This window comes from Dunckerocampus dactyliophorus, chromosome 17 (genome assembly GCF_027744805.1).
Source record: "Dunckerocampus dactyliophorus isolate RoL2022-P2 chromosome 17, RoL_Ddac_1.1, whole genome shotgun sequence".
In the NCBI taxonomy this organism is placed as follows: Eukaryota; Metazoa; Chordata; class Actinopteri; order Syngnathiformes; family Syngnathidae; genus Dunckerocampus; species Dunckerocampus dactyliophorus.
Genome location: NC_072835.1, coordinates 3,083,465 through 3,111,239, shown reverse-complemented (window position 1 = coordinate 3,111,239; position 27,775 = coordinate 3,083,465). Strand labels below are relative to the sequence as shown.

The window sequence follows — 27,775 nt, the reverse complement described above, 5'->3', positions numbered from 1 at the left end:
GCGGCGTTTACACCTGCACGCATTTTGCCGTGCAATACGTGTCACTTATTTATTCATTTATGGCGCGCCTGAAACGCATGAAGACTAGTTTATGCACTTGGCGTGCATCGGCATGAAATGACCACACTCCCGCATTACTTATTTACACCTTGTCAAGGACTGATTTCGTCTAGTGCACGACAATAGTACGCACGACACGCATTGTTCCCACACGGGGTATGCATTGTCACTAGGGATGTCCCGATCCGATCGGCTGCTGATCCTCTATATTTTGATGATCGGATCATATCGGCTTCTGCCAGGAGATTGGGCTGATCCAGTTGCCGTATGACGTTCGTAACTCTGGGCCACACTCCAGCACGGTAGGTGCGGTAATGCGCCTCAAAGCTGGTTGCCACTCCACTCGCGCCACCCGCGAGAAGAAAACACACCACCACCATGCAGACATGTCCGCGGTGTACCGTGGTGAAGTAAGTTTCACGTTGGACGTCGGATATTCGGCTCCGTAGCTACAGCGGTAGTTCCCCCTCACTGTGCCCGGGCTGCTGCTTCATGGTGCGGGGAGCTCGCACGGGAACTGCAGCTCTAACTACTGGTTGTTTATACTAGGGACCGTCAATAAATTACTATTTTGTTGAAGAGAGTTTGTTTAAAAAAAAAAAAGTCATATTCGAAATGGCTGCGTCCTGCAATTCAACAGCAGGCATCACCACTGGAGCTTCATAACGTCCTCAATTTGCAAGGGAGATGTAAGAAGATGTTGAACTCCAGAGAAGAAGCTCATCCAAAAAAGAAAGGTACAGCGGTGCGAAAAGGTGTTTGTGCCCTTCCTGATTTCTTATTTTTTTGCATGTTTGTCACACTTAAATGTTTCAGATCTTCAAACAAATGTAAATATTAGTCAACGACTAATGCAGTTTTTAAATGAAACTTTTTATTATTAAGGGCGATTTGGAAAAAAATCCAAACCTACATGGCCCTGTGTGAAAAAGTGATTTATCACACCTGAGTTGAATTATCTCGAGCCACACCCAGGCCTGATTCCTGCCATACCTGTTCTCAATGAAGAAATCACTTAAATAGGACCTGTCTGACAAAGTGAAGTGGACCCAAAGATCCTCAAAAGCTAGACATCATGCCAAGAAAGTCAGGAACAAATGAGAAAGAAAGTAACTGATATCTATCAGTGTGGAAAAGGCTATAAAGCCATTTCTAAAGCTTTGGGACTCTAGCAAACCACAGTGAGAGCCATTATCCACAAATGGTGAAAACATGGAACAGTGGTGAACCTTCCCAGGAGTGGCCGGCCAACCAAAATGACCTCAAGAGCGCAGCAACGACTCATCCGAGAGGTCACAAAAGACCCAACAACAACATCCAAAGAACCGCAGGCCTCACTTGCCTCAGTTGACGTCAGTGTTCATGACTCCACCATAAGAAAGACACTGGGCAATGTTAGACTTTGAAAACCCCTGCTGTACAGTAATCCCTCGTTTATGGCTTTTAATTAGTTCCAGACCCGACCGTGATAAGTGAATTTCCGCTAAGTGGGATTCCTAATTTAAAAATGTAATATTTTTGTAGTTAGAGCACAGAAAACCTGTTTACTGCCTTCTAAATAGGCTTTTTAACATTATTAGAGCCCTCTAGACATGAAATACCCTCCCTACAGTCACACTTACACTCTTATTATCCAATATAGTGGACATAAGAGAAAATAAGACATAATATTGACTCACACATGTTAGCATTGGGAGAGTTCCTTGCTGTTCTGTACAGTACTTCCTGCGGTGGCTATTGTCTCATCAATGATATGTAGAATACTACATATCATCACGTCTTTGAATGTGTCCTCTGAATGGATTTTCGCTGGGAGTTTGGACACCCTTGATTTAAAAAAATAAGTATAATTTGCTTAAATATGCAGATTTTTTGGACGAACAGGCCGTATTCAGCCACAAAACAGCAATAACTTATTAATGTTTTTCAAAAACTGTGAAGCCGCAAAATTCAAAGTAAAAAGTGGTGAGGGATTACTGTATTATTCCCTAACATTGTTGTCTTGTTGTTTTAAGTCTTAACTATCCATTTAGCGTCCATAAAAAAACGACCACTGATGTTAGCATATTTATTATGCGTTTCTTTAAATTGTGCCGCTACGCTCGGCTAGAGGCTACTAGCTTGCGTGAGCACGAATGTAAAAAAGCGCTCTATTGTAAAAGTACGAACTGCAAGGTGCTGTTTGATGAATACTCTCAAGTTAACGTCTTAAAAAAAAAAAAAAAAAAAAAAAAAAAAAAAAAAAAAAAAGACTAAAGATTATTGTGAATATTGAGTCGCTCGAGTTTGACAATGTTGGACAGTCGAGAGATCGCTGGCTTGTAACCACGTGACTAAGAGGCGGTCGAGCAAACATTAAATACGGTCACATACAATGTGTACAATAGTTGGCAGATTGAAGCCGATAACTCCAATTGTGTCAGTGGGCTTGATTCGAAATTTTAATCAAATTAATCACGGTTTTCAAATGAATCAATCATGATCAATCACATGTGTTAAATATCCCCTTTTTTAACTGCATTTTATGTACAGAAAGACAAATGACAGGACACAATTGTATCTATAATTTGTATGTATTAACCGCTCCAAATGAACTGAAAATGTAAGTCAAGCTAAAAGCTTCTACAGATGTCTGAAAAACACTAGTCTCTTTAAGAGTAGCAGAACATTTGAATCACACTTTAACGGCGTTATTATGAGCCAAGAGGCGTTGCGTTCAAAGACATACAACACATAATTCAACACATAATTGAATTATCATAATTGAAAAAGACGTTCAACACATAATTTAAGTTGAAATCACATGCTGTATTTTTTTTTCCCGAGCGTACTTAAATGCAGCAAATTGTAGTTACGTTAGTGAGTGATTAGCATATCCGCTTACTGTTTATTTTTCGTCTTTCTGTTTATTTAGACCACACGTAACACGTATAATGTTCGGAGTGTCCCTGAATGCACCTTGCGGCCGTAGTCGTGACAATGAGGAAGTGTCGTTCCGAAAGGCATGTTTGTGAGATGGAGATACATAGACGGCGTTAGATGTCGATGTGTTCAGGTAAGAATAAAGTCATAATAGAGCGTTGGCCTCTGTGTGAGGACGCCATTGTGCCTCGTCTGCCGCCATAAAGAGAGTTGTGGCTTGACATGATGTGCATGTGTTAACACATTCAATACCAAAAACGTAGTTCTACATTTTTATAAACCCAAACGCCCAATCCCAACAACGTATTTGTACATTTTTTTACGTTTTTTGCGCAAGAGGCTCATGCTATGACATAATTTCCACAGCGGATGAACTGCAAAAATCTCGCGTCGCAGTGGTCTTCATCCGCGCATGTGAACACTGTCGAACACATACACAACAACGGACAGGCGACAGCGCGCAGTGATACGACGGGAGAGAAAGTAACGCCGAGTGATTGTGAAGTCTGATTTTTTGGCATTTTTGTAATACAAATGTATAACTCCTTTGAGAATCCAAGCTCTTTACTTAAGTGGCCCCACAAACTAACCGTAAATCCGACCAGAAGTCGGCTCACGGGAGGACGTGGGGGGCTAAGTCACTCTTGATGCATTACACTGCTGATGGGGATGTCGTCCAAAAAGTTAATAAAGTTGCCTGAGATGGGCCAGTGTAAAAAAAAAAAAAAAAAAAAAAAAAAAAAAAAAAAAAAAAAAAAAAAAAAAAAGTTAACGTCTTAGTTGTCACTTTCCCTTGCTTACCTTTTCTCAGATTCCTCTTCATCTTCTTGATGAGGTCCTTGTCGTCCATCATCCCATCCTCGTACGGCCTCTTCAGACCCAAGCCTGCAGAGCATAATGAATAAATACCGCATGCCTTTGTGTGATTAGTTAGTGAGGAGGTAAACATGTGTTCAAGACAGGAATATGACACGTATCAGCAATATTGACAGTGCTACAGCATGTGTTTGGGGAAAGCAGTCAGAAAAGGTCAGGTCACGTTTGAGATGCCACAGGGGAAGCTTTCAGTACGACTCCAACTCCTGCAACCTTGGAATGTTGCAGCTTGACTGTGAGAATCTTAAGACGCACACATGCACACATACACGTACACACACATACCTTCTTTATCACACCAGGGGTACTTGTGCAAGGGTTTATTTGAAGGAAGAGGCTCCATCTCCAACACTTTGCAGATCTGTCCAAACGCCATGAGCCTGAGAGCGTGCTGTCAAACACAAAACACACACAAAGGCAAAGATGAGAAGCATGTATCTGCAGCTAAAAGACCAACATGACTTCAAGAAAACTTGGTGGTGCTGTCCAATCAGTGAAAAGCATGTATCTCCAACTAAGAAACACACATGACTAAATGAAAACTTGGTGGTGCTGTCCAATCAGTGGAAAGCATGTATCTCCAACTAAGAAACAAACATGACTCAATGAAAAGATGGATCTCCTGTGCTATCAGTAAAAAGCATGTACCGGTATCTCGAACTCCCAACATGGCACTTGAGACAAAAGAAAAGCATGCATCTCCAACTACGTAACAAACATCACCCAATGAAAACATGGTGCTGATGTCCAATTGAAAGCATGCATGAGCAACTAAGAAACAAACATGACTCAATGAAAACATGCCACTTCGGACGAATGAAAAGCATGTATCTCAAACTAAGACATGCAAGTGACTCACTGAAAACATGGTGGTGCTGCCCAAACAAGGAAAAGCATGTATCTCCAACTAAAAACAAACACGGTGCTTCTGACCAATGAAAAGCATGTACAGTATTTGAAACCGAAAAAAATGGCTCACTGAAAACAGAGCTGCTGTGAATGAACTGCATGTATCTCCAACTAAGAAACAAACGTGAGCCAATAAAACACGGTGCTGATGTCCAATGAAAAGCATGTATCTTCCCCCAAAAAGCAAACATGACTCAATGAAAACAAAGCGATGCTGCTGTCCAATAAAAAGCATGTATTTCCAAATCTTCCGTATTTTTTCCCCCCCAACACAAAAGTTGGAGATACTTGCTTTTTATCGGACAGCACACTGGCTAATCGCTAAACTTCTAATCAGCTTGTGTTAATACATCGCCATCAATCTACGAGGCCCATCCTCGACCTCCGCAAACGATGAGGCGGACGCGCTGTGGCCTGCGGTGGCCGTGCTGCTAATGTGAATCCATTAGGGAGCCGGAGTGCCTCCGATATTCATGAGGCTCGTAGCTCAGACTCATTGACACAACAGCTTCCTCTCTCTCTCGCTCGCTCCTATCTGCGCTTGTATCTGCTCCAATACAATTATCCCCATTGACATTCCGCCCTCGTCCCGCCTGCCTTCAAAGGGAAAAGGGGCGGATGTTGGGATTCGGTAAGCCGGGCGGCGTGTCGAGAAGGACATGACACCACAAGCGCAGGGACAAGACGAGCACACGGATGATATCCTCATGGTGTCAAGGATGGATTTCATTTCCGACAGCATTAACAGTCATTAACATGAACAAGCTTGCCTACGCTTTCTTCAAGAAGATGTGGTCCCGTACTAACACAGTACAACATGCACGTGTGTGCACGTGTGTGTGTGTGTGTGTGTGTGTGTGTGTGTGTACACAGTACCTGTGCGCTGTAGGTAATGGCCTCGGCCTGCTCATCCGTCATGTTGGCTAATGTGTTTGTAGCTTCTTTCTCACACGGGTCGTGTAAACCCGGACCACCTGGTGGAGGGACAAGAGCATGACGTCAGCAGAGCTTGTTCTTTTTAATTCAGCTGTAAAAGCTTCCGACCGGGTAGCAAGATGCCCGAGGCGAGACACTCCATGACCCGACGCAGGGCTTCCCCCGCCCCAAGGGGTCTGTTGCAGGTGGCGATGGCCTTCTCGCAGATCAGCTCCAAGGGCTAAAAACGGAAGAATACTGAGTTAAAGACAATAAAGCATGATGATGTTCTCTCAAGCATGGCTTGACACGAGTACTGTACTCAAATAGCCTCGAATATAAGACGACCCAAATATAAAACATCCTGTCTTTTTCACGTTTTTCCTATGGAAAAAATTACTGACTGATATGGAAATATATGGCAACCTTATTGTTTTCAAAGATAAGCTGCTTGACTCTTACTTGCCAACTAGCTAGCGTCTATCAGTACAAATATACAGCGCCTTCCAGAAGTATTGGAACAGTGAGGCCAATTTCTTCATTTTTACTGTAGACTGAAAACATTTGGGTTTGCCATCAAAAGATGAATATGAATATAAGCAGAGAGCGACATTTCAGCTCTCAGTATTTACAGTATGTCTGGTTCGGATGCACCACTTACAACAGAGGGGCCCAAAATGGGGCCCGGGGGCCATTTGAGGCCTCCAGCTATATTTTTATCAGCCTATGGCAAAAAATAGCAAAAATGGAAAAATCAGTAGTAATTTTACAAGAATAAAGTTGAAATATTAAGAGGAAAAAGTTGTAATGTAATGAGAAAAGTTTTCATTCTATGAGAATAACATAACATTATGAGGAAGAATAAGGTCATTTTAGTTGAAATATTTTATTAATATCATGTAATATTATAAGAAACAAACAAAACAACAAAAAAAGTTTTTTGGGAATTTTTGGAAGTAATTTTTGGAAAACTAGGTTGTGGAAAAGGTTATAATGCTGTTAGAATAAAATCACAATATTATGGCAATATTGTCATAATTGTTTTTAATAATTTACAAGGAGAAAGTTTCAAAAGTTTGAAAAAAACCCACAGCAGAAATGGAAAAAAAAAAATTCACTAAACTAAAAAAAATGAGAAAAGTCATAATTTTAGGAGAATAACCTTGTAATATTATCAGGCATTTTAGTGGAAATATTAAAGGATTTTTTTTTAGTCGTAATATTATGAGAAGCAAACAAATTAACAAATAAAGTTGTCATTTAAAAAAAATGTGATTGCAAAAAAAGTTACAAGACAAAAAGCGGCTGTAATTTTATGGGGAAAAATACTCATTCATTTTAGTAGCATACATTTTAAATATTAAAGAAAAATATGTTTGGTTTTTTAAGTCGTAGTATTATGAGAAATAAACAAGACAAAATAAAGCTGTCATTTTTGGAAAATTTGGTTGGTGAAAAATGTTATAACATTATAGGAATAAAGTCACAATATTACGGGAATAAAGTCATAATTACGAGAAGAAAATGTACAAGAATAAAGCGGAAATGAAAAAAACAGCTGTAATTATACAAGAATAAAGTCAAAATATTGAGAGAAAAAAGTTGTAATCTAATGAGAAAAGTCGCCATTTTATGAGAATAAATAACATCACTTTAGCTGAAATGTTAAAAGAAAAAATGTTTTTTTTTAAGTAGTAATATTATAAGAAACAAACAAATCAACAAATAAAGTTGTAATTTTTACAATTTTTGGGGAAAATGAGGTTGCGGAAAAAGTTATGTTACAAGAATAAAGTCCAAATGTTATGGGAGTAAAGTCAGAATATTGCAAGAAGAAAAAGTTGAAATAGTTGAAAAAGAAAAACAGCAGAAATGTGAAAAAACAGCTGTAATTTTATGAAGAAAAATAATGCCATTGTAGTAGCACAGAGTTGAAATAGTAAAGAAAAAAGATGTTTTTTTAAGTCATAGTATTATGAAAAATAAACAAAATGAAGTTGTCATTTTTGGAACATTTGGTTGGGAAAAATGTTCTAACATTATAAGAATAAAGCCAAAATATTACGGGAATAAAGTCATAATTTCGAGAAGAAAATGTACAAGAAGAAAGTTTAAATATTTGAAAAACCCCCCAGCAGAAATAAAAAAAAAAAACAGCTGTAATTTTACAAGAATAAAATCAAAATATTACGAGAAAAATAAAATTCTAGCAGGAAAAAAGGCACAATTTTCTGAGTCATTATGACATTATGAGGAAAAATAATTTCTCATTTTAGTAGCATAGAGTTGAAATATTAAAGAAAAAATATGTTTTTTTAAAGTGTATGAGTACTATGAGAAATAAACGACACAAAATAAAGTATTTTTTTTAATTTGGTTGGGGAAACTGTTATATTATGGAAGTAACGTCAAAAATATTGTGGGATCATAATATTAAGATTTTTTTTTCCCCACGAGGATTATTTAAGGAGAAAGTTTAAATATTTGAAAAAAAACTGAGCTATATGAGCTATATGACGTGTTAGCATATCGACATGTGCTGCTTTACAAATATCAAAGTGGCAAAGTTGCATCTTTTTCATTTTTCACTATGTGGCCGTCGCTGGAAAGAGCCCTGCTCTCAAGGCCATCCGACTGCAGTGTGTATAAAGACATCCCGCGTCGTAATTGAAGGTAATGATGAGTGGAATACACGTGGTGGACTTACCCATCCGTTAAGGGGCTCCCAGGTGGGCTGTCTATTGCACATGTCTCGGAGTATCCTGAGAACGATCACGCAGGACTTGAGTCCGTTCACGCGAGCCTGAGAGGCGCAGAGAAGAAAATGCTGAGCACGGAAAAGAGTTGTATTTGTGTTCGGCATTAAAAATGCGTTACCTGAACTCCATCGTCAATGTTTGGAATGCCACTACTGTTTTGGTGTGTGTGTGTGTGTGTGTGTGTGTGTGTGTGTGTTCTGGTCTGTTAGTGACAGGGAGGGGTTGACATACGGTACACAGCAGGCAGGTTCACAAAACAGCAAAAAAGAAAAACCACGGCCTTTGTAGCCTCATGATGCGTCTTTTGAATTATTAATACTTCACATAACGAATGCATCAATTGTGAGAAGTGGGAAGGTGGTGCTCGGGTGCGTGGCGTTCGGCGGCATCGCTCTAATGCGAGTACATCATCAGGCTACAAACGGCATCGGGCAGGAAGACAGGAAGTGAGTGGGTGCCGACCTGGAACCACTTGGCGTGTCGCAGCGCTGCCAGGGCCAACAGACATCTGTGTCTATCCAGCACCTCTCCCTCTTCCTCCTCCTCCTCCTCCTCAGCCTCCACTCTGTGTGCAGCAGCAGCAGCAGCCAACACTGCCACAGAACAATGACAACCCAATACAGAAGAGCGTGAATGAGTGCAGACACACGCGAGGAATTGACTGTGTGAGTGCACGCATACACGCAGGCACAAAACAGGTTTTTTCTTCTTCCTTCTTTTTTACACGTTTGCTTCATCATGCCGCCAAGTCGCTCGACGTGAGCTGACACGTGGGCGATGATGAAAGCTGCTTGTTTAAATAGCGTGTCATTCCATCAACACGGATCGCGGCGATCCTCCTTGAGCAAAGAAACGCACACGCTATTTAAGAGCGACTTACACTTTCCATTCAGAATAGAGTGGCTCAAGGGAAGAGACAACTTTTTGATTCACCGTGTGGCTTGCTGGCAGCGTGGTGAATCAAACTCTCCTTTGTGTGTTTGAAAAAGATGAGGCTTTTTTTCAAGAGACCGTACTGACCCCACTATAAGACGCTATTCTTCCCCTGGACAAAACATGTGACAAAGACATGTCGTCTTATGTTTGGGGTCTACAGATTTACACTCAGCCAAGTGCTCTTGCTCGTCTATTTGCAAATTCGTATTCACAAACCTAACTAGTACACTCACTATTTTTGGCGCATCCACCACTAAGCATTTTGCACCATAGACAAAAGGTCTTGAGATTTACAGCCAAGTTTCAGCCAAATTCTGTCGTCTTTTGGTCACTCTTGCACGGTTTTATTTACAAACTTAACTATTACACTCACTACTTTTGATGCATCATGCATCCAGATGTAAGACGCCATTTTCTTCCTTTGAAAAAAGTCGGATTTGAGAAGTTGTCCTATTTTTGAGGTGGAGAGAAAGAGCCAAACGAGAGATGCTGCTGTCTCTTGGTCACTCATGCTAGTCTATTTCCAAGAGACTTAGAGTATATCATCGTCTTATATTTGGGGTGGAGAGGTTTATACATGCAATGTCTCACCTCCAGAGCTTTTCTTCCTGTCGCACACGCACCAGACATCTGGAGGGATGCAGCTGTGACTCTGCTGCGTAACAAAGTTATGATGCTAATTTTAAGCTAATGCTAATCAATGAAGGAGAGTCTACTAGTTGTTGTTTCACTGACATATTGTGTCTCTCCAAAAACAAGATCTTAAAAAAAAGAGGTAATCTTACATTCAGGGTCGTCTTATATTTGGGTCAGTACGTTTTTTTGATCCAGTCTGCACCAGGTGGGAGTCAAAACAGTTGATGTTTTGACTTGGAAATCGCTTGAGATTGCAAATAGAAACATCAACATCTTCCCTCAGAGAACTGAAAAGAGAAGGGAGCGTCTATATGACAGGACGGATCCAAGCTGGGGGAGGGGAGTGCTGGGGTGGTGTCAGGTTGGAGAACATTGCGTTTGGATGGTTCTTCTGTATTGTTTGGATTCACGCTGCCCAGCACGCCATGCTTTGGGCTGTGCATGAATCAAAACACACAGCTGGAGATGAAGGAGAGTGCTTGCAAGGACTTTTCTTTGCGGAAGACATACTCGACGTAAATATTTGTTATTTTGCTCATTTCAAACCCTTTTTTCTTCTAAGAGGTATTAAGGTGAAATGTCAGCTGCTATCATCTACACAGAAACAGCACAAGTTATTATCTGGATGAACTCATCTGGCCATTATCGCAGTCGAGCCTCCTCTTCCCCCTGTCAAACTAACACGCTGCTGTGTGTGTGCGTGCGTGTGTGTGTGTAATCTATAAAGCTGGATCTCAAGGTTTGTCCCACATGGGGCCGCTCAGGTGTGGATCACTGTGGTCTATCCTTTATCTCAGCATCGATCTCTTATTCTCTGCCAGCTGCCACTTCCTCATACCTTCTTCTCTTTCTTCTTTAACACACACACACACACACACACACACCACTTGTGACCAAACATAAAAGAACACTCCTGTACATAATGACGCCCACGGAATTGGACCACCAGTTTAAGTTCGCCTTCTCGGATCGCCTGAGAATGGCGGAAAACGCGAGTAATCGAGACACACACACAAACGCCTCCCTCACTCACGGTGCAACCAATAACAACACAAGTATTACATGTGGAACACACAATGCAACTGCACCACACAGACGATTCAAAACAAACACTTGCACACTAACATACATGCAGGACAACACTATTTTATACTCATGTGTAACCCGCAAGGCATGCTGGGTAACTTCCTGCTGTGGAAGTGCGGCATGGGTTTCCCATTGTGCGTTGCAGTTTATAAATTAGTGCAAAATGTTATTTTTTGGCATCTACAGTGGTGTGAAAAAGTGTTTGCCCCCTTCCTTTCTTTTTTTTTACATGTTTGTCACACTTAAATGTTTCAGATCATCAAACAAATGTAAATATTAGTCAATGACAACACAACTGAACACAAAATGCACTTTTTAAATGAAACTTTTTATTATTAAGGGAGAAAAACAATCCAAAGCTACATGGTCCTGTGTGAAAAAGTGATTGCCTCCCGTTAAAACTAATTTAATTGAGATGAATTGAGATATATCAGTGTGGAAAAGGTTATAAAGCCATTTTTAAAGCTTTGGGACTCCAGCCAACCACAGTGAGAGCCATTATCCACAAATGGCCAAAACATGGAACAGTGGTGAACCTTCCCAGGAGTGGCCAGCCAACCAAAATGACCACAAGAGCGCAGCGACGACTCATCCGAGAGGTCACAAAAGACCCCACAACAACATCCAAAGAACTGCAGGCCTCGCTTGCCTCAGTTAAGGTCAGTGTTCATGACTCCACCATAAGAAAGACACTGGGCAAAAACGGCCTGCATGGCAGAGTTCCAAGACCAAAACCACTGCTGAACAAAAACAACATTAAGGTTCGTCTCGATTTTGCCAGAAAGCATCTTGATGATCCCCAAGACCTTTGGGAAAATACTCTGTGGTCTGACGAGACAAAAGGTGAACTTTCTGGAAGGTGTGTGTCCCATTACATCTGGCGTAAAAGTAACGCCGCATTTAACAATAAGAACACCATAGTAACAGTAAAATATGGTGGTGGTAGTGTGATGGTCTTCAGGACCTGGAAGACTTGCTGTGATAAATGGAAGCATGGATTCTGCTGAAGGAGAATGTCGGCCATCTGTTGGTGACCTCAAGCTGAAAGCAACTTGGGTTCTGCAGCAATTTAGCAAAGATTCTGCAAAATTCCTCCCCAGCGCTGTAAGAGACTCATTGCAAGTTATCACAAACGCTTGATTGCAGTTGTTGCTGCTAAGGGGGGCCCAACCACTTATTAGGTTTAGGGGGCAATCACTTTTTCACACAGGACCATGTAGCTTTGGATTGTTTTTCTCCCTTAATAATAAAAAGTTTCATTTAAAAAGTGCATTTTGTGTTCAGTTGTGTTGTCATTGACTAATATTTACATTTGTTTGATGATCTGAAACATTTAAGTGTGACAAACATGCAAAAAAATAAGAAATCAGGAAAGAGGCAAACACTTTTCCACACCACTGTATATTAGTGTATCAGCTACTATTTCTATACCTGCAAAGCCCGTGTGGTAGTTACATTTATTTATTTATTTATTTATTTGTAAGGCAGGAGCAGCCTCGATAAGACTGACATCGTATATCACCTAAGGTAACAGTCCCAATGACCCAGTGTCAATCCCTTACACCACAGGTGTAAGCCTGGAGGCCATCACATTTTTTTATTGGCCCTCGGAAATAAAAAAAGAACAGTAATTTTAGGAGACTAAATAAAGAGAAAAACAGCATAAAGTTGAAATATTAAAGACTGAAAATGGCAGTTTTACAGTCATAATATTATGAAAAACAAACAAAACAATGAATAAAGTTGCAATTTTAGAAAATGTAGGTGGTAGGTAAAAGTTCTAATATTATGACAATAAAATCTAAATATTATGAGAATATTTGTAAAAAAATAAAATAAATAAAAACAGCAAAAATGAGCAAAAGCAGAAAGTAAGGAGAAAAACATTCATACTATACAATATAATATGCTTGTCGCTAGGGAGGCTCCGACCAGGGTTTTATGCTGCCGACTCCGATACCGATATTCCATGAGTGAAATCAGCCGATACCGATACCAATCACATAGTGTACATTTTTTTAATTTACTACTGGTTGTATGATATGAACTCTAAAAATCACCTTCATTTAGACAAAAACACATTTGACTTACTTTTTCAAGAGAACATAAATCACTGGTGAAACCTACAGAGGATGAGACGCCTTCTTTCAGGAGACTTTGGATGTGAGCGTACATCGTTGGATGACGTTCTAACAGGACTTCCAGGTATCACGCAGAGGGGTCCAAGTGTGAGAGCAGTCGGCAAACCCAGCATCTTCCACCGCTGGTCATCTTGTCCGATTAATTTTTTTTCGGGTTATTTGCTTTCGACCGCTGACTGTCACGCACATACTAGCTGCCGTTTGACTGACCATCACATCGTTAGCCTTGAAAACTCTCCATGCTAAAACTCACCGTATTAAATTAAAGCTTTTTAACGTGTTACCCAGGCGAGATATTTTTTGTGGCATGTTTTGCAGGGTGCAAAATTTACATCAGGTAACGGCAGACATGATTGTTTTGGGATTGGCACGCCTGCGCAGCGCAAAGGAAAGGAAGGTAGTCGGCAGACGCTCGCTACGGGCTGCATGCTGCAATAGTACGAGCCACAGGTGATCGGCTTTAGTGACCGGCGTGAAAGGCATTTATCGGGATATGCTGATCACGTGCTTTTTCACGGAAATTGGCCGATTTTGATCGGTGGCCCGATCGATCGGCGCATCCCCACTTGTCACCAATAACACAAAGCTGAGATGCAGGCTGTTTTTTGCTAGCGACCGGTAAAAGTGCAGGCTGTGTAAAAGTGGCCCGCACATCCTTTGATTTCTCAGTACGCTGCGCTCGGTGGAAAAAAAGTTTGGACATCCCTGCCTTAGACAAGGACTCGTCTAAGTGTGTTTTGATGCTTTACAGCCTTGAGTGACAGCCTTGAGTACAGATTAGAAATATTTCACCAAAGTGCTGACATCCCGCGGTGACACACGTGGCTTGACACACGGCTGGCCGATTGGGTCGTCTCTCATCTCATAGCGGACACCCGAGTGTCCCGCTCGGACGGGAGGCGCAGGATGGATGGCTCGCTGGCGAATGCCGGGCTTATTGATTGTGCCGCTCTGATGGCCTCGCTTCCCTCCGCCGCCTCGCGCAACCAATTAGAAGCAGCTCCTGCGTCCCGCGAATTAGACTTTTGGGGCGGGGGGGATTGCTTGGAGACTCTGGAGATCAATCATCAAACAGTCCCGCTCTTACTATCTATTTTAGCCTCAATTTGTTTTTTTTATTTTCCCACTGCAACAAATGCTAATGAAAGCTGGTACAGTGGAACCCCTTTATGTCGACGCCCCTCCCAAACTAACCATTGCTTGCACGTTTACTCGTGACGTTGGCCACAGCAGACCTGCCAACTGTGAGGACATTTTATGAGTACAAAAAAGCGGAGCTAAAAATAAAGGCTAAAAAAATGTACATATTTAAAAGACAAAGCTTCGTGTTAAGTTCAGATTTTTTCTACCCCCCCCCATTTTTGCCCCCATTTATTTCGGACGCAAATGGCCACTGGGCTGCACTTTCTGACAACGGCCCCCTTCATCAGGGTTGAGTGCGTGACGTGAGGTGAGCAACCACATCTCTTGTCGACTATTTTGCTTGTTAGCGACCCGTCGCTAGCAAACAACAGTCATTGTAAATGATGGTAAAGATAATACAATTTAATATTTATTCGATTTTTTAAATTACATTTGTTATATTTATTTTATTTTATGAATTTATACATTTTAATGTTTATTCATTTAAATATATAAAATAATAAATCTACTTTTCCATACATACATTTATTTCTATACATTTATATACTACATAAGAACTACACGCTACATTACATCTAATTATGCATGAATAAAAATGACATATTTAAAGACAATTAATTTCAGCTTCCCCCCGATATTTTATTTATTACATTTTTTTAAATAATTTAAATTATATTTTTTTGTTTTTAATATTAGTAATATAAATATAAAATTGTAATACACTAAGTTCCCTACTAACGAACATCCGACGTGCGAACATTCGAAGATACGAACACAAGCCGACTGGTGTATTTTCATGTGTTTTGCCTTATAAGTCCATATTTATACTGCTACATGCTTGACCAGCAGAGGGCACTGTGACACTGCTAATGGGACCAACCGACGCCTGGGATAGAAAGCTACATTGTGGTTGTATGATACAACCCGGACAGAGCGTGTGATTAAAGTTTATGAAGAGTTAATAGGCCTGCTTAATTCTACACCACCCACAGAACACTACCTCTTTTAGAAGAGTCTAACCACCACCACCATTTGTCCTTTTTTTCAATAACTCCTCCAACTCCACCACAACGACGTATGCTGGACCACTCCTCTTCAAAGGTAAATAACATTTATCATTACGTATTATTACATCACTTTTATTATTGTTTTTTTTTTATTCATTATCCCGGTTTAATATTACTACTGCATCCAAACTCATATTTACATACATACACATATACTGTATACTGTATGTATACACGTACATGTAGTACCTATATCATTGCTAATATTACCTTTTACCCTACTTAAGAACAATTCAACATAAGAACGGTCGTCTGGAACCAGTTGTGTTCGTTAGTTGGGGACTTAGTGTATTTAGAATGTACGTTATCATTTAGCTGAAGTTCTTGTGAAATGATTTCTTATCCATGTGAAATCGGATACTTTGAATAGTCGTTTTTTCCCCTCCTGTGTACAACCTTTAGTTCTGTTCCGAGCACAGATCCATGTGGGTCAGTATCAGCTTGGCTTGCTGGAGAAGAACCCGCACACAGACTTTGCTCTTTTTGCACTTCCTTGTGAGCGTTGGTGTTGAAGTCATGTGACCATGAACTCATGTTAATATGAATATGATTGAAGTCATATTTCCAATCTGTGCTCCTACCGTGGCCGTTCCTCTTCTCCTCCTGCTCCTCCTCCTCTTCCTCCTGCTCTTCCTCTTCCACTCCATCTAACGCCACGTCTTCCCCGCCTTCTTCCCCTTCCTCCTCCTCGTCCTCCTCGTGCTGCTGCTGCTCCTCTTCTCCCTCCTCCTCCTCCTCCTCCTCCTCTTCATCCTCCTCGTCGCCATCTCTCATGGCGGGCGAGGTGAGGGTGATCTTCAGAGCGAGTTGGGGCTGCGCCGTGGTCCGCACCAGGATGGCCGCCTCGGGCGAGGAGCTGGTGACCTCGTATTTCTCCTCTGTCAGCTTCTGTCGTACGTCAAAAAGAGACAAGAGTAAGGACGTGGGCGGCGGTCAGAGAGCAAGGTCAGCACTTGACAGCACTTGGAAGGAATGGAGAAAATGAAAGAAAGCTCAGCCTGATGCTGGAGCCTCCACGCTCAGACATAAACTGACGAGGGGAAGGTGGACTCCATGAATACTTTTTAATCATCGCCATCACCTTCCATTAGCATCACAACTGCAACACAATTGCTAAATGGCTAACAACCTTTCACACGCTTTTTTTTGTCAGTGTGTCACGGCTGCTCTCACCGGGTCCCGAGCAGGAGAGCTAGGCTCAGTGCTAGCTGTGAGTTTGGAGAGAGTTGGGAAGTGTGTTTATGTCGGCGTGGATGTAAAGTCCTGCAGTGTTCTCCGCTGTTAATAAAGCCATTAAAGTGCATCGGCGACGTGAGTCTCTCCTTCCCCACAACAAGCGGCATTACAGTATTGACCAGTGCACACCAGGAAATAAACGGTGTCATTTCTTACAGGCATTGGCTGGACAGCTATGTAGTGGGGCTTGTTTAACCTTTGCCTTGTGGGCAAGCAGGAAGGAGAGACGATGCTGAGAGATGTGTGTGTGTTCTGAGCTGCTGTCTGGTGGCCGCGTTCAATAAATAAAGTTGGCAGAAGCAACAGGAGAAGTTTCCTTCTTTGCTTCGGAGCTGAATAACACTGACAAGTTAACAGACTAGTAGCGAACGGAAAAGAAGACTGCTTTTTTGTGTCGAATACAGAAGATGAGGACTTTGATGGATTTGTGGATGAGGATTGATGAAAAATAACGTGAGTACATTCTAAAATACTTCAATTAAGTACAACCCAACTCAGTTTTGCTCCCGCTGCCGCATGCATGCTAGCGTATGTTTTTTTTTTTTTTATTGTAGCGTCGCTGGGAGCACGTCCTGTTCCCAGCCTACTTTGCGGTAATGTTTTGGTGCAAATGCTCTTAAAGTTACATGTTTGACCAGGAAATAGCAAGCTCAAAAGAAGACGGCTTTTTTATGTGGAACAACTGACAGTTTGTGTGGATCTTGTGAATGATTGTGACTGAGCTAGGACTCAGTAATCAAAGTCTACACACGACGGCTTCATTGATTGAAAAACAAAACTTTTTCGTGCATGAAGCTTCTACTTGAGTTGGTAATTTGGCTGCTATATGCGGTCAGATATTGACCAAGGGAGACAAAATGGGTGGCCGCTGGCCGCGTTGGACAGGTGACTGCTATATACAGGGTCTATAACATGTAAATTTGCTGGGGGGGGATTTTTCAATGGCTGCTATAGGCAGGTGGCCGTTCTATAAAGGTGGCCGCTAAGACAGGTTTGACTGTATATATATATATATATATATTATACTATACTGACGAGACAGCGCCGGCGTCGCTACAAGCTAACGGGTTAGCTAACGTCGGTGCTATCTGCGGCGCACCCATGCCAGCGGTTTCAACATATCAAGCCCAGTTCAGTTCCGACTGCGGGGAATAACACAGGACGTGATCGAGTATTTCCACCTATTGGCGGCGCCGGATGCCTCGATGACAGCAACTACGGGAGCCCATAGGCCTATATGTACAGCACTTTTTAATTGTTATATTATACATTTTATATGAAGCTTGTGTTATGAAGTGATGGCACCAGGACAGAGCAGTACAGGCATTGACTGTGTAGGCATCCTTTGTGTGGGCTGCCTTTACAGTTCCACTCACTGTCATGAACGTGCACGATTGTGGAGTTGTCTCTCTCACCTCTATCTGCTGTGGTAGATTGTGGCAGACGGTGTCCAGCAGCGTGTGTGTGGGTTTGTCTCTGCACATCAACACCAGCTCCAGGTCCATGTCGCCTTTGATCAGGAGGCCTTTGGCCACCAGGCCGATTCTCATCACGCCGCACAGCACCCTGCCGCCGCTGGCCTCCCTGAAGGACACATTCCCATCTTATTCGTAAGCTCACCCCAGGTTTGTCCATCTCCGGTCTCACCTGTAGCCATCGCCGGACCCCTCGGCTTCGTCGCCGGCCTCCTCCTCCCCCTCCGCCTCCTCCTGCTCCGTGCCGCCCGCTGGTTGGCTGTGGACCTCCGAGCCGGTCTGATCCAGCCAGTCCGAGACGTGCTTGAGGGCGCACTCCACGTTGGATACCAGCGTCTGGACGGCCTCCAGATCATGGGAGGACGGGTAGATGGTGGAGTGTTTGGCCATGACGTGGCGGTCGTCATTGCTGAAGGAGCGGAAGGACCTCTGCCCGGGAAAACATTGAATAGAAGTGTTATTTATTATAGTGACCGCTTTCCTTTACAATGAGAATGGAAGAAAGAAAATGAGGCAGGGGTGTCCAAAGTGCAGCCCGCAGCACATTCTAAGCACATTGTATAATTTAACAAGAAAAAACTATATTAAGGGAAGAAAAGAAGAAAAGAGAGATATTAGAGAGATATTATGAGGAAAAATCATCTCAATTTAGTAGCATACAGTTGAAATATTAAAGAAAATATATAGTTTTTATAATCTACAGTTTTTTCATTAGGAATGTCCGCTATCCGATACGCCGATATTGTCAAACTCTCACTTTCCGATTCCGCTATCAACTGATACCGATACACATATGTGTACTTTTTTTATTTTATTTTTTTTATTTACCGGCACCACCATGGTGGCTGCTTTTCAAAAAATGATTAACTTATTATGTATTATTATGATGATGTACGTATTATTATTATTTATTATGAAGTGATCTGTTACGTATTTATTTATTCTTATTCTATTTTATTTATTTTTCTTAACGCTCCTATTTTGCTTTGTTTGTTTTATTTTTAAGTGAGTACGTTTGCAGAGCTGCTGGAAACATGAATTTCTCTTGGAGATAAATAAAGTATCTTTCAAGCAGCTTGTTCTTGTTTGTTCTCCTACTATTGTCATCTTTTAAGTCATATACTCCATCCTATCCTGGACTCTTCTACATCAAGCACATTTTTACGTGCCGTGAGAGCCACGTCCAGCATCGGTGCCATTCCCTGTTTCATGTCGAGGCGGCAGAGGCGGGCCTAAGGTGAAAGAAAAGCAGCTAGCAAGGAAGTGAAGATTCCAGCCTTCGGTACCTTCTACTTGTATTATCATGGGAAACGTAAATTCACTACCGAGCAAGAACGTCATGACCTTCAGGGAGCGCAGCTTATTTGTGCTTCACTGAACAGCTAGCATCCCAGATGCTAACGGGTTAGGGTTAGGAAATGGAATCAACAGATGTAATTTTATAAGATTTATGGCAAAATATTAGGAGAAAAAAGTCGCAGTCTAACATAAAAAAAAGGTTGCAATTGTATGAGAATGAACTCTCTCGTAATACTCTGTCGTATTATTGGCATGCAGTTGAAATATTTTTTAAAAATATGTTTTTTTAATCTATAATATTATGAGGAACAAAACAAAATTAAGTTGTAATTTTTGGAAAATTAGGTTGCGATAAAAGTTCTGATATTATGGGAATGAAGTCAGAATTACAAGAAAAAAAATTTACAAGAGGAAAGTTGAACTAGTTGGAAAGTAAAAAGAAATGGAAAAATACAGCTGCTAATTTTATGAGAATAAAGTAAAAATATTATGAGAAAAAAGTTGTATTCTAACAAGAAAATAATTCTACGGGAATAAACTGGTAATATGTGAGGAAAAATATTTTTTTTCATTTTAGGAGGCTAGAGTTTAAATATTAAAGAAAAAAGTAAAATTTTTAAAAAGTCGGAATATTATGAGAAACAAAACAAAATAAAGTTGCATTTTTGGGGGGGTAAATTAGGTAGCAGGAAAAAGTTGCAATATTATGGGAATAAAGGCAAAATATTATGGGAATAAAGTCATAATTATGAGAAGAAAATGTACAAAAAGAAAGTTGAAATCAGAAAATAAAAAAAGGAAAAATAGCAGAAATGAAAAAAATAGCTTTAGTTATATGAGAATTAAAGTCTAAATATTACAAGAAAAAAGTTGTATTTGAACTAAAAAAGAAACAAACAGAGCAACGAATAAAGTTGTAATTTTTGGAAAATTAGGCCACAGAGAAACTTATAATGTTATGAGAATTAGGTGAAAATATTATGGGAATAAAGTCAGAATATTATGAGAAGAAAATTTACAAGAAGAAAGTTTAAATAGCTGGAAAAAAAGAAGAAATGAAAAAATGCTGTAATTTTATGAGAATAAAGTCAAAATATTACAAGAAAAAAAGTTTACATTTTAGGAGATAAAACTTGTAATATTTGAGAAAAAACATTTTAGTAGCATAGAGGTGAAATATTCAAGTTATGAGAAACAACGCTAAATTAAAGTTGTCATTTTTGGAAAATTAGGTTGCAGAAAAAGTTCAAATATTATGAGAATAGACTCCAAATATTATGGGAATAAAGTCATAATATCACTAAAAGAAAATTTACTTAATAGATTATTTAAGAAGAACGTAGAAATATTTGGAAAATAAATTAAAAAAAGCAAAAATGTGAAAAAAAGAGTGAAGTTGATATTAATAATATGCTTGTTCACCTATCTGACAAAGCTGAGATTAAATATGTATAACTTGTTAGCATATCTCCATGTGTTGCTTTACTAAATAACAAAGTGGCAAAGTTGCATCCTGTCATTGTTCACTATGTGGCCCTCGCTGAAAAAACCTTGGGACACCCCCGCTGTGAGGAATTACACGCGGTCGCTCGTGTTACGTACGCACTTCCATGAAAGATTAAGACTGTACACAAAAAGAAAAAGACAGCTCGTTACGTGCGCGTGGCGGCACAATACGTAGTCATGCGTGACAAAGAAACGGAAGGTGAAAAGGAAAAGTGAAACTGGACATGGTAGTATGTTCCGAAAGTGGAGAGCTCAACATTGGTTGCATGCCCGGTCCAAGTCACTCAAACACGGCGACCATCATTAAGGATAAAGAAGGTATCTTTCAACACGTGGAAGGATCCGCTCCTATGAAAGGGAGAGTGATAACTAAGCGGTGTCATTTTTACAAATTCTACTTCAAGGCAGAAAAAAAAATATATACCAGCTCACATTTGTGATTCAACATTCACGGCACCGCAAATTTGTGTAATTTTGTTTTAGAAAAAATTACTTCATTTTGTTTTTCTCAGAAAATAGGCGTTTACACTAAATTGGTAATAATTTATAAATGTAAAAAATAATATTATAATAACTATACATATATTATATACAGTACTATAATACAGGAAAACAAAGAAAATCAATGAACAAAGTTTACATTTTTTTTGTAAAATTAGTTTTAAGAAAAACGTATAATGTTACCAGAATAAAGTCCAAATATTATGGGAATAAAGTCATAATTACGAGAAGAACATTTCCAAGAAGAAAGTTTGTGTAATGCTCTCATTATTCACACTTCCTCCTCCCATCATTTACAGTAGGTACTGGTTACCACATGCACTAAAACTGGGCTTACGTGGTGTGTCAGTAAAGTTGCAGGACTGTTTGATTGGTGGATGTGTGCAGTACCGTCCACTGGGGTTCCAGGTGCCAGGAGCGCATCAAGGAGCGGCACAGAAGGCCGGGAAAGTGCGTTGGGAGCCCAGAACTTGGAGTTAGTCGTTTTGAAATACATCTTTTGTGACACCAGTCCTGCAACTTTTCTGGAACTCGTCCATAGACTGAGGACCCCGGGATCTCCCGCTGATCAGAATATTAACGACGACTGGGGGAGGGCCGGCTTTATGGCCCGCACGCTTCAGTCAATACATCAATACAAATGCGACAGCATCTTTTGTTGATGTGGCGACACCATCAGCCCGTCGCAGCGATGAAGTGATAACTAATCGGATTCCGCACTCAGAGAGACGCAGCAGGGAAGTTAATTTGCTGCGCGGCAGATCGGGCCCCCGTATGACCCCCGTAATCATAATTACACCGCATTATGCTCCATTATCTCCACATATGCCGCCATGCACAAGATGCAGCTTCTCTCCATTGAGGTCATTTATGAACGCCGCCCCAACAACATCTTCTCATTCTTGTCGATTAAGTTCAGAATTATTATTAATATGGAATACACGGTACTGACCGGACTATAGAGCGCACTGGTACGTAAGCTGTACGCACTAAATTTAAAGAGAAACAAAGATTTGTACATAGAGTAGGACCTCGCGTAACGTAAACCTCCTTTTACATAAATTCCACTGAACATAAAGAATTTATGTAAAGTTTTTGCTTCGTATTACAGAAGAAATTCCATATAACATAAAGCGTCAAGTCAGTGCAAGTCTTTTTTTTTTTCAATCAACTTTATTAATGCCTCAAGTCGATGCAAGTTCAAACTAACACTTGGTGACGCCTTCTGACGTATCACGCCTACGCTGTCATCTCATTGGCTGATTTATACAGCACGTACGTGAGTTTGTGAGAGACAGGCTTGTCCCTTCAAACTCCTTCCTCTTCGTAGTCCCCCCAAAACTAACTTAAACAATGAAGTTAAGTTACAAATTAAAATTTTGCACACAGCATTATCGTGTAGTGCGTGTGCGTTTGTCTGTGAGACCAGCTGACTCTTACACTCTTTAAGGCTAGTCCTCCTCCTCCTTCCTGCCTCCACTTGTGTGCTCCTGATCAAGACATCTCGTGAACGGTAGGATTGTTTTTGTTTTTCAGTTTTATTCATTTACAGTAATCTTATTTATTACCTTATTTTATATTGGAATGTTACTCTACTATGTTTATGCTAACGTTTTCTTATATTTTCCCACCATATTTGGTGTACTTTGAATATTTTGAAGTGCCAAAGGTGTGAGTTTGGGAAGATCTTGGAACGGATTAGACTATTTACATGTATTTTACGCTTCATATAACATAAAAACCCTATAACATAAAGGTTCTTGGAATGGATTATTTACGTTGTAGGGGCGTCTACTGTATATATATACATATATACACACACACATATATATATATATATATGTGTGTGTGTATATATGTGTATATATATATATATATATATATATATGTGTATATATATATATATATATATATATATGTGTATATATATATATATATATATATATATATATATATATATATATATATATATATATATATATATATATATATGACCAGCAGTGACCACTGCTCATTTCTTGGAACAGAAGCAGCCATTAGTTACAATCACTCCATACTCTCTGTTGTTCACTGCTTTTACTTATTGTTTGGAGATTTGGGTGAATAATTGTAAAAGTACACTTCACTCGCTAACAGTGCTACAAAAACGGTCATTTCTGATCATCCACAATGCTGCTTATATAAAACATTGTGATTCCTAAATTGACAATTATTAAATTTGCTGTTCTAGTAAACTTTCAAACAGTTAAATTTATGCATAAAGCAAACAATAACCTGCTACCTAAAAATGTTACACAATTCTTCTCAACAAGACAGGAGAAAAATGAAAAATTTTACTTAAAACACATACAGTGGTGTGAAAAAGTGTTTGCCCCCTTATTTGTTTGCATGTTTGTTACACTTAAATGTTTCAGATCATCAAACAAATGTAAATATTAGTCAATGACAACACAACTGAACACAAAATGCACTTTTTAAATGAAACTGTTTATTATTAAGGGAGAAAAAAAGCATTCAAAGCTACATGGCCCTGTGTGGAAAAGTGATTGCTGCCCCCCGTTAAAACATAACTGAGATGAATTGAGATTTATCAGTGTGGAAAAGGTTATAAAGCCATTTCTAAAGCTTTGGGACTCCAGCCAACCACAGTGAGAGCCATTATCCACAAATGGCCAAAACATGGAACAGTGGTGAACCTTCCCAGGAGTGGCCGGCCAACCACAATGAGCCCAAGAGCGCAGCGACCACTCATCCGAGAGGTCACAAAAGACCCCACAACAACATCCAAAGAACTGCAGGCCTCACTTGCCTCAGTTCAGGTCAGTGTTCATGACTCCACCATAAGAAAGACACTGGGTAAAAACGGCCTGCATGGCAGAGTTCCAAGACCAAAACCACTGCTGAACAAAAACAACATTAAGGCTCGTCTCAATTTTGCCAGAAAGCATCTTGATGATCCCCAAGACCTTTGGGAAAATACTCTGTGATCTGACGAGACAAAAGTTGAACTTTTTGGAAGGTGTGTGACACGTTACATCTGGCGTAAAAGTAACATTTCAGAAAAAGAACATCATAGCAACAGTAAAATATGGTGGTGGTAGTGTGATGGTCTGGTGCTGTTTTGCTGCTTCAGGACCTGGAAGACTTGCTGTGATAAATGGAAGCATGATTCTGCTGATGGAGAATGTCCAGCCATCTGTTGGTGACCTCTAGCTTAGGTCAATTTATGTTAATTTGAGACTCTAAATTGTCCATAGGTATGAATGTGAATTGTTGGTTGTCTATATGTGTCCTGCGTTTGGCTGGCGACTAGTCCAGGGTGTACCCTGCCTCTCCCCCAAAGTCAGCTTGGATAGGCTCCAGCGACCCGCGACCCTTGTGAGAATAAGCGGCATATAAAATGGATGGATTTGACTTTGCTAAACCTAATTGCTCTCTCCAGCGCTGGCATTGCAATAGCTTGTATCTACTCTTGTTTGAATTCAAACAATTTAGCCCAAACACACCTCGAAGATGATGGCGCCGTCAAGTATCCTCCGCACCTGAACCCAATCGAGAACCTGTGGGGCATTCTCAAGGTCCGCCAGTGATGTCATCATGGAGGTGTGGAATTCCATGCCCAGGAGGATTAAGGCAGTACTGGATAACAACGGTACTGACACTAAATATTCACACCAACCACACCATTTGTGTCACAGTCCATGTTGGAGTTCATCTTTCTTCTCAATGAACCGCAGCTCTCTAGTGCTGGGAGCACTCGAGCCGCCCCGGACCGTGACGCTACCACCAGCGCCACGCTTGACTGCAGACGAGAAAATGATCTTGCTACTCACTTTTCAGCTTTTCAAGTAGCAAAGTCGCCATGAAGTGTCTCAGGCACCTTCATAGATTTTTAAAACACCTTAAATTAGTGCATTGACTTTTTCGAGTGAGTCCTGGGACACACACACACAAACACCGGCATCAGACCTTGCCGAACGTACTGTACGTGTCACACTCCACACATACACACACACGTACTGAGCTAAAGAGGCTGCACGGCTGCTGCTATTGTGCAGCACTCATCCTCCTCTATTCTGTTAATGGCTTTATCTCACACACTCTAGTGTGTGTGTAATGTGTGTGTATGCGAGGGAAGAAAAGGAAGTGTGTGTGTGTGTGTGTCAGAGATAAGCAGGGCTGTTTTGGTGCTTGTCGAAAGATGCCCCTTTCTGTGTTGAACACCCCCGCTGACGGCTTTCTCCTCCCCAAAGCATTGTGCGATAACCTCGATGATTAGCAATGAACCTCACAAGTGTGTGTGTGTGTGTGTGTGTGTGTGTGTGTTTACTATGAGGAGGAAGAAAGAAGCAGTCCAGACAGAGCAAAGCTTCAACTGACAAGATCAGCGTTGTTGTGTATTTTTATTGTGGTGCTGCGCATGTCAACACTATCAGCTGAAAGCTGAAAGCTGAAGCTGAAACAGAGCTGAAATGATGCGCAGAAACCTTGGCAATAAAAGTGGGGGGTTTTGGAATCTGTCCTGAGTGAGCTGCATGTTTTCCAGTTGAAATGCTTTGCATGGAAATGTGGAAGTAGGAAGCATTGTTAAGGTCAAAGGGAATTTGCCGTAAGGACAATGGGGGAGATTTGTGAAATGGAATATTATTAGCCTGGATGTTTTGATGGTGGAAGGCAGGGGTGTCCAAAGTGCGGCCTGGGCCCATTTCCGGCCTGTCGCTGTTCTTTTTTAAAATTATTATTGGCCCTTGGCAAAATTCTTAAAATGTAATTTAACAAAACAAATTAAAAAGAAAAAATTTTAAAAAAGAAAAAAATCAGTAGTAATTTAATATTAAATATGAACTCATTCAATCCCAGCCATTTATCAAAACGTTTGTTTCTACCTTTTTTTGTTCTTTAGTAATCAGCGGTAGATCAAAGGTTCGTTTCAGGAAAATATCAGTTCCCAACAAAAAAGGGAGAAAAACAGCTTTTTTGTGTAAAGATCCATTTCAAGCGTAACTTTCACTTTGACACAAATGTTTTATTTGTGACAGCTCAAACATCTAAACAACTATACCACAACGTAAGCAACACAAAAAAGGGCTGTTTTACATCAAAAGAACTATTTAGTTACAAATATAACACCATGAACCATTTACAATTTTCACATTTAGAACTAAACTCTGTGTGTGTGTGTGTGTGTGTGTGTGTGTGTGTGTGTGTGTGTGTGTGTGTGTGTGTGTGTGTGTGTGTGTGTGCATGTGTTAAAGTTTCCCTATAATGCGTAGCGTTCTTCACGCTACACTCCTCCACGCGCTCTCACTTCCTTCTTGCTGTCAAGCGTGTTAATACATGGAAAAGATCCACGCAGACCTCTTATCAAATGCACTGCTGCCACCTTGTGGCCGTTTTTATGGCTTAAAAGTGCTTGAAAAGTGACTTCTTTTAGTCTGCAGTTGCGTCATCATCTCTTTTTGCCTGTTGCGCAAAAACGTAAAAGACGTATTAATACTAGGGGTGTAACGACAACTAAAGGTACCTTTGTTTGGACAAACATAACTATGCTCATAAGAGTTAAATGTTTTGGCAGTACAATGCTATAACTATTCATGTAAGAACTTCAGTGATTTTGGTTATCATCAAGAAAACCATGGAAGTTGCTAGATATCAGCTCTTAAATGAAACTCTTATGAGCTATATTTGTTATTATCATTATATTTGTCCAAACAAAGGTACCTTTAGTTGTACCAGGCATTAAAATGGATCAAAAAACTGAAGAAACAAGGGTGCTCTAATCATTTTTTCCATGATGTCTTTTCATTCGTATACAGAAAAGTTAATTCCAACTTTAAGCCTTTCAAACGTATTGATCGGAGCTTCGGGACAAAATAAAAGGTACAGTATGTAGGATATAAATTCACTTTAATATCTATCTGCAGATGAAATTTCATTAAAATCTGATGGTGCAAAATATGGTAATTTTGCCCCTGAATGATCGTGGCGTGGAAACCAATACAGCGTGCTGCTGCAGCATTCATGACACTTGATTTTCTTCCGTGGACTTTTTGATGATCAAAAAAAACTCTTAAAGTTTTAAAACAAATCTCACAGCCTACTGTAAGTTATGATATATTTCGTAATACGGCTGCACTTGCTAAGGTCCGTGGGTCGATCACAGCTTTTGTCTTGACTCAATGTTAAAGCAATGGGAACCAAAGGCACTATTTTCCACTATGAAATTTACTTTAACTTCTTTAATACGTGGGGTAGAGAAGTGAATGAGGTATCAAATTCAAGTTCACGTCATGTTTCATCAGACAGAA

The 27,775-nt window shown here is 40.4% G+C and overlaps 1 protein-coding gene across 4 annotated transcripts in view; it reads right to left on the bottom strand.

Annotated features, from left to right (window-relative positions):
- Positions 1 to 27,775, bottom strand: part of strbp (spermatid perinuclear RNA binding protein) — a 115,481-nt gene that overhangs the window by 19,487 nt on the left and 68,219 nt on the right. For all 4 annotated transcript variants that reach the window (XM_054758292.1, XM_054758293.1, XM_054758294.1 and 1 more), the window contains exons 3-11: positions 18,334 to 18,590; positions 18,102 to 18,270; positions 16,032 to 16,338; positions 8,904 to 9,034; positions 8,390 to 8,485; positions 5,812 to 5,923; positions 5,644 to 5,741; positions 4,144 to 4,249; positions 3,784 to 3,867 (exon numbers count right to left, since the gene is read on the bottom strand). In XM_054758292.1, coding sequence (XP_054614267.1) covers positions 3,784 to 3,867; positions 4,144 to 4,249; positions 5,644 to 5,741; positions 5,812 to 5,923; positions 8,390 to 8,485; positions 8,904 to 9,034; positions 16,032 to 16,338; positions 18,102 to 18,270; positions 18,334 to 18,590 — 1,360 coding nt within the window. The remainder of the gene's footprint in view (positions 1 to 3,783; positions 3,868 to 4,143; positions 4,250 to 5,643; positions 5,742 to 5,811; positions 5,924 to 8,389; positions 8,486 to 8,903; positions 9,035 to 16,031; positions 16,339 to 18,101; positions 18,271 to 18,333; positions 18,591 to 27,775) is intronic.